The sequence below is a fragment of the Sapajus apella genome, unplaced genomic scaffold (genome assembly GCF_009761245.1).
Source record: "Sapajus apella isolate SASKATOON/1434 unplaced genomic scaffold, GSC_monkey_1.0 scaffold11, whole genome shotgun sequence".
Lineage (NCBI taxonomy): Eukaryota > Metazoa > Chordata > Mammalia > Primates > Cebidae > Sapajus > Sapajus apella.
The window spans coordinates 5,460,175-5,474,756 of NW_022436951.1; the positions used below are offsets into that span (position 1 = coordinate 5,460,175).

At 41.6% G+C, this 14,582-nt stretch overlaps 1 protein-coding gene and 1 long non-coding RNA gene across 3 annotated transcripts in view; one reads left to right on the forward strand and one right to left on the reverse strand.

The window, feature by feature from the left end:
* The window catches only part of NUP155 (nucleoporin 155), an 81,169-nt gene that overhangs the window by 11,022 nt on the left and 55,565 nt on the right, over positions 1-14,582 (forward strand). Inside the window, exons 4-9 of one of the 2 annotated variants that reach the window (XM_032278928.1) lie at positions 3,112-3,182; positions 8,486-8,578; positions 9,312-9,478; positions 10,746-10,851; positions 11,729-11,802; positions 13,431-13,522. In XM_032278928.1, the coding sequence (XP_032134819.1) occupies positions 3,112-3,182; positions 8,486-8,578; positions 9,312-9,478; positions 10,746-10,851; positions 11,729-11,802; positions 13,431-13,522 (603 nt within the window). The remainder of the gene's footprint in view (positions 1-3,111; positions 3,183-8,485; positions 8,579-9,311; positions 9,479-10,745; positions 10,852-11,728; positions 11,803-13,430; positions 13,523-14,582) is intronic. The other variant, XM_032278929.1, reaches the window with a different exon arrangement.
* Positions 308-13,673, reverse strand: LOC116552255. Its single transcript, XR_004269298.1, has 3 exons — positions 13,659-13,673; positions 6,109-6,111; positions 308-433 (listed from the first exon to the last, which is right to left on the reverse strand). It is a non-coding gene; the product is annotated as an uncharacterized LOC116552255 (long non-coding RNA).

The window sequence follows — 14,582 nt, forward strand, 5'->3', positions numbered from 1 at the left end:
GATACATTTTCTTTGTTCTGAGATTTCAGCTATACTTTTGTTATACCGTTTGATATTACCTCATTTTGGATGCTCCATTCTTTTTTTGTTTTTCTGCTCGCACGCTCTCTCTCTCTCTCTCTCTCTGTTTTCTTTTCTTTTCTTTTTTTGGAGATGGAGTCTCATTCTGTCACCCTGGGGTGCAATGGCATGATCTCAGATCACTACAACCTGTGCCTCCCGGGTTCAAACAATTTTCCTGCCTCAGCCTCCTAAGTAGGTGGGATTACAGGCATGTGCCACAATGCCTGGCTAATTTTTATATTTTTAGTAGAAACAGGGTTTCACCATGTTGGCCAGGCTGGTCTCAAACTCCTGACCTCAGGTGATCTGCCTGCCTCTGCCTCCCAAAGTGCTGGGATTACAGACGTGAGCCATCCCACACCCAGCCTCACTGGCTTCTTACAATTTTTATCTGTCTGTTGAAATGCTTTACCTGTTTTTTGTTTGTTTGTTTGTTTTTTGTCTTTTTTATTTCTCTTTTTTTTTTAAATGGAGTCTCACTCTGTTGCACAGGCTCAAGTGCAATGGCGTCATCTCAGCTCACTGCAACCTCCACTTTCCAGGTTCCCAGGTTCGAGTGATTATTATGCCTCACCCTCCTAAGTAGTTGGGATTTCAGGCCTGTGCCACCATGCCTGGCTAATTTTTCCTATTTTTAGTAGAGAAAGGTTATCACTGTGTTGGCCAGGCTGGTCTTGAACTCCTGGCCTCAGATGATCTACCTGTCTCGACCTCCGAACTTTACTTATTCCAACATGTCATCAATTAGATAATTTTTCCTATATAAAACCTATATACATAGTTCATAGTTATTTTAAATTTCTTGTCTGATAGTTTGGATAGTCTGGTTCTATTGATTACTTTGTTTCTTGACAGTAGGGTTTTTTCCCTTGCTATTTTGTGTCTCATAATTTCTTATTGAAAGCCAGAAATCATGTGTAAGATGGTAGATACTATAAGTAAGTAGCAAGTAGCATTTATTCTTAGAAATGGGCATGTCTCGACCTGGCACGGTGGCTCATGCCTGTAATCCCAGCACTTTGAGAGGCTGAGGCGGGTGGATCACAAGGTCAGGAGTTCAAGACCAGCCTGGCCAAGATGTTGAAACCCTGTCTCTACTAAAAGTACAAAAATTAGCTGGGCGTGGTGGCACACACCTGTAATCCCAGCTACTGGGGATGCTGAGGCAAGAGAATCGCTTGAGCCTGGGAAGCGGAGGTTGCAGTGAGCCGAGATTGTGCCATCGCACTCCAGCCTGGGTGACAGAGTGAGACTCCATAAAAAAAAAAAAAAAAAAAAAAAAAAAGAAATGGGTATGTCTCTTCCTTTGCTAAGGTATAGCAGATCTATTCCTCCTCCCCCCGACAGAGTCTTGCTCTCCCGAGCAGGCCGGAGTGCAATGGTGCGATCTCTGCTTACTGTAACCTCCACCTCCCAGGTTGAAACGATTATTCTGCCTCAGCCTCCAGAGTAGCTGGTACTACAGCCTCCCACCACCACACGTGGACAATTTTTTGTATTTTTAGTAGAGATGGGGTTTCACCATGTTGGCCAGGCTGGTCTGGAACTTCTGACTTTAGGTGATCCGCCTGCCTCTGCCTCCTGAAGTGCTGGGATTACAGCCGTGAGCCACCGCGCTGGCCAGTGGATCTTTATTATGCAAGAAGTTTCCTTTTTCCAGGTCAGGACTTGAGCTGAATTTGGGTTTTGTTGTTGCTGTAGTTACCCTCAGAGCACTGCAGATTTCAATTCCTTTAGAATTATCTTGTACTTAGGTTACAAGTTGGTCTACTGGAGATTTTTTCTCAGTGTTCCTCTTACATACTCAATCTTAGGCTTTTCCTGTGATTCCATCCTTCTAAGATGGTCCTCTTCATGCTTTTGCCCCTGCCCCAGCAGTAGATCGATAACTACTTAATGTTTGTAGTCCAGTTGGGGAGCAGCATTTTCTATTTTTTGTATATCCCTACTTTTCTAGTTCATGCTTAGCCATAAGCAGGTCTGGGTCTCTGGGTCTTGGAACTGAAACAGTTTTGCTTGCTTGTTTTTTCATTATATATTACATATACATATAAATTTTTCATAGAGACCAAGTCTCACTGTGTTGCCCAGGAACTTGAACTCCTGGGCTCCTGCCTCAGCCTCCCAAAGTGTTGAGATTACAGGCATGAGCTACCTTTCCCAGTCTTTTTATTATATTCTGTATCTAAATTTATTTATCTAATAAAGAGCATTCAGGAGTTCAAGACCAGCCTGGGGGCAATATGACCAAACCTTGTCTCTCTCTCTTTTTTTTTTTTTTTTTTGAGACAGTGTCTTACTCCATCGCCCAGGCTGGAGTGCAATGGTGCGATCTCGGCTCACTGCAACCTCTGCCTACCAGGTTCAAGTGATTCTCCTGCCTCAGCCTCCTGAGTAGCTGGGATTACAGACATGTACCAGCACACCCGGCTAATTTTTGTATTTTTAGTAGAGATGGGGTTTCACTAGTCTCAAACTCCTGACCTTGTGATCCACCCGCCTGGGCTTCCCAAAGTGCTAGGATTACAGGCATGAGCCACCATGCCTGGCCACCAAACCTTGTCTCTATAAAAAATACAAAAATTAGCTAGGTGTGTGGTGGAGATTACAGTGAGCCAAGATTGTGCCACTGCACTTCAGCCTGGGTAACAGAGCTAGACACTGTCTCAGAAATAATAGTAATCATAATAATAAAGAGCACTGTAAGATAACACTTTGTTTTCTTTCCTTCTTTTATTTTTTTGAGACAGGATCTCACTTTGTCACCCAGGCTGGAGTATAGTGTCATGAACACTACTCACTGCAATCTCAACCTCCCAGGCCTATATGATCCTCCTACCTCAGTGGCCTCACGCCCCTATGCCTGGCTGATTTTTTGTTTCTTTTTTGTAGAAACAGAGTCTCACTTTGTTGCCCAGGCTAGTCTCAAACTTCTGGTCTCACTCACTCCTCCCACCTCAGATTCCCAAAGTACTGGGATTAAAGACATGAGCCACCACATCCGGTTTGCTTTGTATGTATAACATATTTTTCTTCGTTTATTGACAGAGGAGACCTTGCCTATTTTGATGGACTTAGTGAGACTATTCTTGCTGTGGGGCTTGTGAAACCAAAAGCTGGTAAGAAATAAAACTATAAAGAAGAGATTATGTGTGTATAATTAGACTCCAAATGGTATAGACAGACCTGAACAACAACTGTTTTTTTTTTTTTCTTTGAGACGGAGTTTTACTTGTTGCCCAGGCTGGAGTGCATGTCGCAATCTTGGCTCACCGCAATCTCCGCCTCCTGCGTTCAAGCTATTCTCCTGTCTCAGCCTCCTGAGTAGCTGGGATTACAGGCATGCACCACTGTGCCTGGCTAATTTTGTATTTTTAGTAGAGATGGGGTTTCTTCATGTTGGTCAGGCTGGTCTTGAACTCCCGACCTCAGGTGATCTGCCCACCTAGAGCTCCCAAAGTATTGGGATTACAGGCGTGAGCCACCACACCCAATCTTTTTCTTTTTGAAACTGAGTCTCGCTGTATCTCCTAGGCTGGAGTGCAGTGGTGCAATCTTGGCTCACTACAATCTCCACCTCCTAGGTTTAAGCAGTTCTTCTGCCTCAGCCTCCTAAGTAGCTGGGATTACGGGTGTGTACCACCACACCCAGCTAATTTTTGTATTTTTAGTAGAGATGGAGTTTCGCCATCTTGGCCAGGCTGGTCTCGAACTCGTGACCTCATGTGATCCACCCGCCTTGGCCTTTCAAAGTGCTGGAATTACAGATGTGAGACACCGTGCCCAGCTGACAACACACTTTTTTAAGCAGTTGTAGTTTCTGTTGAAGTTGTATTTTGAATTCTAATTAGAAATATGTCAAGTGACTTTTTTTTTTTTCTTTTTTGAGACGGAGTCTCACTCTGTTGTCCAGGCTGGAGTGCAGTGGCACGATCTCAGCTCACTGCAACCTCCACCTCTTGAGTTCAAGTGACTCTCCTGCCTCAGCCTCCCGAGTAGCTGGGACTAGAGGCGTACGCCAACACACCCAGCTAATTTTTTTATTTTTAGTAGAGATGGGGTTTCACCATGTTAGCCAGGATGGTCTTGATCTCCTGACCTCATGATACGCCCGCCTCGGCCTCCCAAAGTGCTGGGATTACAGGTGTGAGCCACCACACCTGGCTATAAAGTGACAATTAATGTTTAACTGTTTACTTACTTTAATGGCATAAGTGACACTGCCTTTAAAAATGTTAAACTATGATTCTTAAATTTTATTTTACTTTCTTGATCCACCTGAAAATTTTACACTATAGATTTTTCATTGATTGCTGAATAATGTTAAGAAAAAATTTTGTATCTGTGTTTTATTAGTCTTTTTTTTTTTAGATAAGATCCTTACTCCATCACCTAGGCTTGAGTGCAGTGGCATGATCATTGCTCACTATAGCTTCAACCTCCCAGGCTCAGGTGATCCTCCCACTTTAGCCTCCCAAGTAGCTGGGACTACAGTTATGCACTATCACGCCCAGCTAATTTTTGGTATTTTTTTTGGTAGAGATGGGGTTTTGCCATGTTGCCCAGGCTGGTCTTGAACTCCAGGGCTCAAGCAATCCACCCACCTCAGGGATGCTGGGATTATACTTGGGAGCCGCTGCACTGGCCATCTTTTTAGTCTTTTTTTTTTTTTTTAGATAGTGTCTCACTCTGTTGCCTAGGTTGGTGTGCAGTGGTGTGATCTCCACTCGCTGCAGCCTCCGCCTCCCAAGTAACTGGGATTACATACATGTGGCCCAATGCCTGGCTAATTTACCTTTTACTTTATTTTTTGAGATGGAGTCTCGCTGTGTCACCAGGCTGGAGTGCTGTGGCACAATCTCGGCCCACTGCAACTTCCAACTCCCTGTTTCAAGTGATTCTCCTACCTCAGCCTCCCGAGTAGCTGGGATTATAGGCACATACCACCACGCCCAGCTAATTTTGTATTTTTAGTAGAGACGGTGTTTCACCATGTTGGCCAGGATGGTCTCCATTTCCTGACCTTGTGATCTTCCCACCTTACCCTCCCAAAGTGCTGGGATTACAGACCTGAGCCACTGTGCCTGGCCCCAGCTAATTTTTATATTTTTTGTAGAGACAGAATTTTGCCACCTTGGCTAGGCTGGTTTCGAACTCCTGACCTCAGGTGACTGGCCTACCTTAGTTTCCCAAAGTGCTGGGATTATAGGCGTGAGCTACCGCACCCTAGGCATAGTCTTTATAGCCCATGGAAGTGAGAACAGAGTTCAGAGTAAATCTTCGAGACATCACAAGCATTGTTTGACTTACTCTTTATGCCTCATAATGCCAAATCTCTCATCAGAGATACTGAGAAGGATGATTGATTTAAATTTAAAATATATCCTTTAAATATACCTTGTTTTTTTTCTTTTTTTGATACAGAGTGCCACTCTGTTTGCCAGGCTAGAATACAGTGGACCTCAGTGCTCACTGCATGCAACCTCTGCCTCCTGGGTTCAAGCGATTCTCCTGCCTCAGCCTTCCAAGTAGCTGGAATTACAGGCATGCGCCACCATGCCCAGCTAATTTTTGTATTTTTAGTAGCATGTGGTTTCGCAATGTTGGCCAGGCTGGTCTTAAACACCTGGCCTCAAGTAATCTGTCCACCGTGGCCTCTCAAAGTGTTGGGATTACAGGCATGAACCACTGTACGGCCAAATGTACCTTTCTATGGGAGGAAAAAATGGACAAAAATTTCTTTTTTGTAAGGCCTAAGTAAAAATTTTTAAGATTATGGCCATTTTGAAATTACAGATATTTAGTTAAGTAAAAACAGACAATGGAATCTCGCTCTGTCACCCAGGCTGGAGTGCAGTGGCATGATCTTGGCTCACTGCAACCTCTGCTTCCAAGGTTCAAGTGAGTCTCTTGCCTCAACCTGCTCAGTAGCTGGGATTACAGGCACCTGCCACCACACCCAGCTAATTTTTGTATTTTTAGTAGAGATGGGGTTTCACCATGTTGTTCAGGCTGGTCTTGAACTCCTGACCTCAGGTGATCCACCTACTTCAGCCTGAGATTACAGGCATGAGCGCCACCCCTGGCCAAAACAGACATTTTATATACTATTTACTTGCATTGAAAATGTATTTTCAGGATCACACACACAAGAAAAAAGAAAATGTATTTTCAGGCCGAGTGTGGTGGCTCACGCCTGTTATCTCAGCATTGTAGGAGGCCAAGGCGAGCAGATCGCTTGAATCTAAGACTTAATACCAGCCTGGACAATATGGTGATACCCTGTCTCTACAAAAAATACAAAACTTAGCCCGAAATGGTGGTGCCTGCCTGTAGTCTCAGTTATAAGACTGAGGCAGGAGGATCGCTTGAGCATAGGAGGACAAGGCTGCAGTAAGCCTTAATTACACCACTGCACTCCAGCCTGGAGAGCAGAGCAAGACTGTCTCTAAAATAAAAAGAAAAAAGAAGCAAATGTATTTCCATAGAGTCTAAAATAGATGCATAAATGTATAAATATTGCTCTATACTCTTATCAATATTCTAACCTTTGGTTTAATTTTATTTCCCAGAATTATCTAGGTTTTATTTACATTTCAAAATGAAATCTGTTATATATATTTTTTAATCGTGGTAAAATACACATAATACAAACTTTGCCATCTTTTTCTTTTTCTGGTTTTTTATTTTTGTTTTTTTGAGATGGACTCTCGCTCTGTCGCCCAGGCTGGAGTGCTGTGGCGTGATCTTGGCTCACTTCACTTCAACCTCCGCCTCCCAGGTTCAAGCAATTCTGCCTCAGCCTCTGTAATAGCTGGGATTACAGATGCACGCCACCACACCCAGCTAATTTTTGTATTTTTAGTAGAGACGGGGTTTCACCAGGTTGGCCAGGCTGGTCTCAAAACTCCTGACCTCATGATCTGCCTGCCTCGGCCTCCCAAAGTGCTGGGATCATAGGCGTGAGCCGTGGCGCCCAGCCAGCTTTGCCATCTTAACTGTTTTTAAGCCTACACTTCAGTGGTATTAAGTCCATTCACATTGTGTAACCTTCACCACCATCTATATCTAGAACTCCATGTATCTTGTAAAATGGAAACTGTACCTATTAACTAAAAACTCCTGTTTCACCTTCCTTCAGCCCTTGGCAGCAACCATTTTCCTTTTTGTCTGTATGAATTTGACATAAGTTTCCTTATATATATATATAAATGGACACATATGGTACTGTATTTGTCATTTTGTGACTGGTTTATTTGATTTAACCTATGTCCTCAAGGTTCTTCTGCATTATGGCATGCATCAGAACTTTCTTACTTTTTAAGGCTCAGGATATTTATTCCATTGTGTGTGTGTGTGTGTGTGTGTGTGTGTGTGTGTGTGTGTGTGTCTTTTATTTGAGATAGTTTTGCTCTTCTTGCTCAGGCTGGAGTGCAACGGAGCGATCTCCGCTCACCGCAACCTCCGCCTCCTGAGTTGTCAAGCAATTCTCCTGCCTCAGCCTCCCAGATAGCTGGGACTACAGGCGTATGCCACCACTCCCAGCTAATTTTTTTTTGTATTTTTAGTAGAGACGGGGTTTGACCATGTTGACCAGGATGGTCTCGATCTCTTGATCTACCTACCACGGCCGACCAAAGTGCTGGGATTAACAGTCATGAGCCACCGCGCCTGGCCTTTATGAAATTTTTTTAATCCATCTATCAAGGACACGTGGATTTTGTTTTCATCTTTTAGTTATTGTGAATAATGCTTCTATGAACATGGATATACAAATGTAAATCTTGATATTTTAATAAATTTAAACTATTTTGTAATAGAATACTTTTTAAGCAGCATTCAGTACTGAAGTGATTGTTTTCTTTTTTTTTTTTTTTTTTTTTTTCCGAGACAGAGTTTCGCTCTAGTTACCCAGGCTGGAGTGCAATGGCGCGATCTCGGCTCACCGCAACCTCCGCCTCCTGGGTTCAGGCAATTCTCCTGCCTCAGCCTCCTGAGTAGCTGGGATTACAGGCACACGCCACCATGCCCAGCTAATTTTTTGTATTTTTAGTAGAGACGGGGTTTCACCATGTTGACCAGGATGGTCTCGATCTCTTGACCTCGTGATCCACCCGCCTCGGCCTCCCAAAGTGCTGGGATTACAGGCGTGAGCCACCGCGCCCGGCCCTGAAGTGATTGTTTTCTAAGGTGGTTCTTTTCTATTTCTATTTACTTTTTTTCTTTTCAATTTCTTGATGACGTTCAAAATTTACTTATTTAAATGATCATACATAGTAATATTTTAACATCAGAATTTACTAAACTGGATCCAGACTTTTTATACTATTTAAATAGTAGCTGACTTTAATGATAATAAAACCTTACCCTGTTAGTGCTTACATGCTGAAAGTATTCCTGCCCTGTGTCTGCTTTATCTTAGGCATCTTTCAACCTCATGTACGACACCTCCTGGTTTTGGCGACCCCTGTAGACATAGTAATTCTTGGACTCAGCTATGCTAATTTGCAAACAGGTATGACAACCTACGTTAACGTTTTTTAAAATATGTTGGCCAATTGATATTACAATTAAAAGCTAATCTGGGTGAAATGTTGAATTCCATTGACTCAAATTAGTGATTGTTACTGCCAACTCCTCAGGCACTTTTCCAGAATTTAATATTGGGTTAGTTTTTTTTTTTTGAGACAGAGTTTTGCTCTTGTTGCCCAGGCCGCAGTGCAGTGGCACGATCTCGGCTCACGGCAGCCTCCACCTCCTGGGTTCAAGCAGTTCTCCTGCCTCAGCCTCTTGAGTTGCTGGGATTACAGGCATGCGCCACCATGCCCAGTTAATTTTGTGGTTTCAGTAGAGGCAGGGTTTCATTGTATTGGTCAGGCGGGTCTCGAACTCCCGACCTCAGGTGATCCGCCCTCCTCAGCCTCCCAAAGTGTTGGGATTGCAGACGTGAGCCACCGTACCTGGCATGGTTAGTTTTTTGTTTAATGTTTTACTATATAAAAAAAACACACACACACACACACACACACACACACACACAGAGCAGGTTCTGTTTAACTTGAATTTTGAAATTGTATCAGACTTCTTTTACTTATTTTAAAATTATGATATAGAAACTGTTGACTGTGTTAATTGTCCAATAAATAATAATTCCATAAGGATGTCAATTCTGATGATAATACAAAGATTTTTAAAAACCATAAAGTAGCTAATAAACTGATTTATGTGTCCTTTCTTAAAATAAACAGGCTCTGGAGTTCTTAATGACAGTATGTCTGGTGGAATGCAGTTGCTTCCAGATCCTTTATATTCTCTTCCTACTGATAATACTTACCTTTTAACAATAACTTCCACTGATAATGGCAGAATTTTCTTGGCTGGAAAGGATGGCTGTTTATATGAAGTAGCCTACCAGGTAAGTCTGACATTTGTAAATGTTTTTTCCTCTTTTATTGGAATAGGGAAAAATAAGCCTTTCTTTTGTTTTCTAATTATATAAGGATATTAATATATTTTTATGGAAAATATTCAAGCATACAGTTGAAGCTGTAGTCCTCATGAGTACATCATGCTTTAAAAAGTCAGTCCTCTCCTTGGAGGTAAAAGTCATTATTTCCTCTGAAATCTAGGTGGAAAAAAAAAAGTCATTATTAATTCTATCTATGTCCTTATAGAACATAAAGCAGACATCAAAGATAAAGATATCTATGCATATGTATTTGTATGTGAATACACATATATAACTACATAATGTACTTTTGCAAATATATGTTTTTACTTGGATTATTGTTTGTTTTATTTCATAATTGCTTTTTTTTTTTTTTTTTTTTTTTAAGATGGGGTCTCAGTCTATCACCCAGGTTGGAGTACATTGGCTCAGTCTTGGCTCAGTTCTCCCTAGTTCAAGCAGTTCTCCTGCCTCAGCCTACTGCATACCTAGGACTACAGGCATGCACCACCACATCCAGCTAATTTTTGTGTTTTTAGTAGAGACAGGGTTTCATCATGTTGGCCAGGCTGGTCTCAAACTCCTGACCTCAAATGATCTGCCTGCCTTGGCCTCCCAAAGTGCTAGGATTTATAGGCATGAGCCCCTGTGCCTAGCCCATAATGGGCTTTTCATTTATTTTATTTATTTTTTTTTTTTTTTGAGACAGAGTTTCACTCTTGTTACCCAGGCTGGAGTGCAATGGTGCGATCTCGGCTCACCGCAACCTCCGCCTCCCGGGTTCAGGCAATTCTCCTGCCCCAGCCTCCTGAGTCGCTGGGATTACAGGCACACGCCACCATGCCCAGCTAATTTTTTTTTTGTATTTTTAGTAGAGACCGGGTTTCACCATGTTGACCAGGATGGTCTCGATCTCTTGACCTCGTGATCCACCCGCCTCGGCCTCCCACAGTGCTGGGATTACAGGCTTGAGCCACCGCGCCCGGCCTGGGCTTTTCATTTAATAGTATATCTTGAAATTCTTTCCTTCTCAGTATTTGGTTGATATGTTACATTATGGACTAAACTCAGTTTTTGAATAATATGTCTCATTTTGTTGATTATAACTGATGTTAGTGATTACAACTGGTATTTCGTGAAGATTTGAAGGTTTTTTAATAAATATGGATATACAGTAGTTATTATAAGGGAGTTACATACTTTTGTAAGTCTTCTTTTTATTTTTTTCTTTAAGGCAGAAGCAGGGTGGTTTAGCCAAAGATGTAGGAAAATAAACCACTCAAAGAGCTCACTTTCTTTCCTTGTACCTTCCTTGCTACAATTTACATTCTCAGAAGATGGTAAGTAGAAAACAATAAATTTGGCAAGTAAAACTGATCTAATACATCGTTCCTTCAATATTTTCTTCAGATATTATCATTCCAAATTGAAACAGTTATATTAAGTAGCATCTGGTATATATTCATAAGGTCTTCTAAGGGATGAGAAGAGATTATAACAGAGAGAAAGTGTGTATTTTATTTTCAGGTTTGTATTTCCTGTAAACGTAGCATCAAAGAACTTGTGTCTAAAACAGCTGTTCATACTTAAACCAAAATATGTGTGTGTATGTGAGAGAGACAGACATTCAGACAGCTAATACATGATTTGTTTGGTCTAGAACAAATTCCCAATATGAAAAGAATATATCTTAGTTTTTCATGAACTGAGAGATTTAAACAGGTGAAATAATTTTTTAAGTGTTTTGGCAAAATAAGATCAGTATACCCAAATATTAATATGAATAAAATTTAAAATTAGTTTCCTTCACACAATCTTTAAGCCAAATTGGAAGTTTCTTAACAGAAAGGACCAGGTATAATTATCCTTTGTGTTTCTAGCATACAGTAAATGTTCTTTAAATATTATTGAATGAAGAAATAACTTAGGACTTGTTTTTGGTTTGGCTTAAAATTCATTTAGAGGACAAAATAACTTATTTTCTGTGCTTGTAACCCAGTCACAGTATTTAGCATCTGTTGTTTTCATGTGTTATCTGACTAAAATGTTTTTTGAACTGGAACCCTTGCAAGTATCCTAGGATTTAACTACAAAGCAAGGGACAAGAAAACCCTTGAATTCAAAGTTATAATTCAACAATTTGTTGTAACTGGCTAATGTGTTTGCTTTGTTAATCCTTGGGTATGTTTTTTTCTCCTTTTTTTGTCTTACTTTTAGATCCTATTCTTCAAATTGCAATTGATAATTCTAGAAATATTTTATATACGCGATCTGAGAAAGGAGTAATACAGGTTAGTATTAATGTTATACCACTGAGATGGGTTTCCTTACGTTGTGTCAATATATCAGAAACAAATCCTATTCACTCCCTATGTGCTGGTATTGAACCTTGAATCGACTGCATTTTTTCAATGACTATAAGCTTTATCATTTAAGTGCTGACAATTTAATGAAAAGAAAAGCTTTTACAAGAAAGATTAGAGGTCAAAGGGTTGTATCGTGGTAGTAGGAGCATATGAGATTATTCTACAGAGCTAATTATTACTACCAACCCAAAACTCAATATATTTAACTTAATATTGTAATGGCAACTTGGTTCTGCTGACACCTTTCTGGTCATCCCCAACCATATAAATGTAAATTTTATGTAAAGCTTTAATAAAATAAACATTCACTCAGAAAAACATATGTATATATTATACCATTAAGAGTAGAATAGGCCGGGCGCGGTGGCTCAAGCCTGTAATCCCAGCACTTTGGGAGGCCAAGGCGGGTGGATCACAAGGTCAAGAGATCGAGACCATCCTGGTCAACATGATGAAACCCCGTCTCTACTAAAAATACAAAAAATTAGCTGGGCATGGTGGCGCGTGCCTGTAATCCCAGCTACTCGGGAGGCTGAGGCAGGAGAATTGCCTGAACCCAGGAGGCGGAGGTTGCGGTGAGCCGAGATCGCGCCATTGCACTCTAGCCTGGGTAACATGAGTGAAACTCCGTCTCAAAAAAAAAAAAAAAAAAAAGTAAGAGTAAAATAAATCCTTATTTTGTTTTGTTTTGTTTTTGTTTTTTTGATTTTTGGTTGTTTGTTTTTTGGGATGGAGTTTTGCTCTTATTGCCCAGGCTGGAGTGCAATGGCACCATCTTGGCTCCCCGAAGCCTCTACCTCCCAGGTTCAAGTGATTCTACTGCCTCAGGCTCCCACGTAGCTGGGATTACTGGCATGTGCCACCACACCTGGGTAGTTTTCTATTTTTAGTAGAGTTGGGGTTTCTCCATGTTGTTTAGACTGGTCTCGAACTCCTGACCTCAGGTGATCCACCCATCTCAGCCTCCCAAAGTGCTGGGATTACAGGCATGAGCCACCGCACCTGGCCAATAAATCCTTATTTTTAGGGAAGACAATTCTTGCCTCTTAAACTTTTCATATGAACTGTGTGATTAAACAACAACAACAAAAAGCCTGCCAGGCGCAATGGCCCACACCTGTAATCCCAACACTGTGGGAGGCCAAGATGGGTGGATCACCTGAGGTCAGGAGTTTGAGACCAATGTGAACCAACATGGTGAAACCCCACTTCTACTAGAACTACAAAAATTAGCCAGCTATGGTGGCATGCACCCACAATCCAGCTACCTGGGAGGCTGAGGCAGGAGAGTCACTTGGAACAGGGAGGTGGAGGTTGCAGTGGGCCGAGATCACACCATTGCACTCCAGCCTAGGCGACAGAGCAAGACTCCATCTCAAAAACAAAAAAGCCCAGCTCACTACTCAGAAGACGTCCCTTTTTATAAAATTTCAGATCTGCATGTTTTCATATTTGTATTAAATACCAATATTAAAGGATCTCTTAAAAGGAAAAATTTAATAACGTATATAATATATAATCATGTTTAAGTGAAAATGATTTTGTATTCACAGGTGTATGACTTGGGACAAGATGGACAAGGAATGAGCAGAGTTGCCTCCGTGTCACAGAATGCCATTGTCTCTGCTGCTGGTAACATTGCTAGGTAACATGTAATTTATTGTTAAGCATTTCATTTGCAGGCGTAATTGTACTACTTATGTGTAGCATACTAAAATTATATTATTCCCTTACCCAAATGTCTTTAAAAGATGAGTAATGTTGAAGAGGTGACACTCTACGTTATGTTTCAAAGAGAGCTGTTAGAGACTCTTTCGTTCTTTTTTTTTTTTTTTTTTTTCTGAGACAGGGTCTCACTCTGTTGCCCAGACTGGAGTGCAGTGGTGCCATCTTGCTCATTGCAGCATTTGCCTCCTAGGTTCAATTAATTCTCCTGCCACAGCCTCCCTGATAGCTGGGATTACAGGCATCTACCACCATGCCCAGCTAATTTTTGCATTTTTAGTAGAGACGGGGTTTTGCCATGTTTGCCAGGCTGGTCTTGAACTCCTGACCTCAGGTGATCTGTGTACCTTCGCCTACCAAAGTGCTAGGATTACAGGCATGAGCTACTGTGCCTGGCCTCTTTTATTCTTGTGTTTGATAGTTTGAAATATAAGGTAGACTAGTTTTACTCTGTAAAGTACAGCTTGACATGTGTTTTTCCTGGCAACTTTACTTAGGGATTATGGCTAGCAAGCTGCATGTCTCAAAATTCCCTCACTTTTAGCTATTCACTCTTTCGGTTTTTTTGTTTGCTTGTTTCTTTTTTGAGAAGTGTTGCTCTGTTGCCCAGTTTGGAGTGCAGTGGCTCCATCTCAGCTAGCAATCACCACCTCCCAGGCTAAAATGATTCTTAACCTCAGCCTCCCAAGCAACTGGGACTACAGTGTTATAAGTGAAATTTCAAGGCAGCAAAAGAAATAGCACCTGAAGATAATTCCTCTCAGCAAGGCAGTTTACTTCTATAGAAGGGTGGGGCATATGGATGTAACAATGGTGTTTGCAATCTTCGATAAGGCGGGGGAAGGGGTACTTACGCCTGATGGGGGTCATCCCTGCTGCTGTGTTGTTCCCCTATTGGCTGGGGTTAGACTGCACAAGCTAGACTCACCCGATTGGCTATTTTAAAGAGAGCAGGGGTCTAAGCTGGAGTGGCAGGGTGG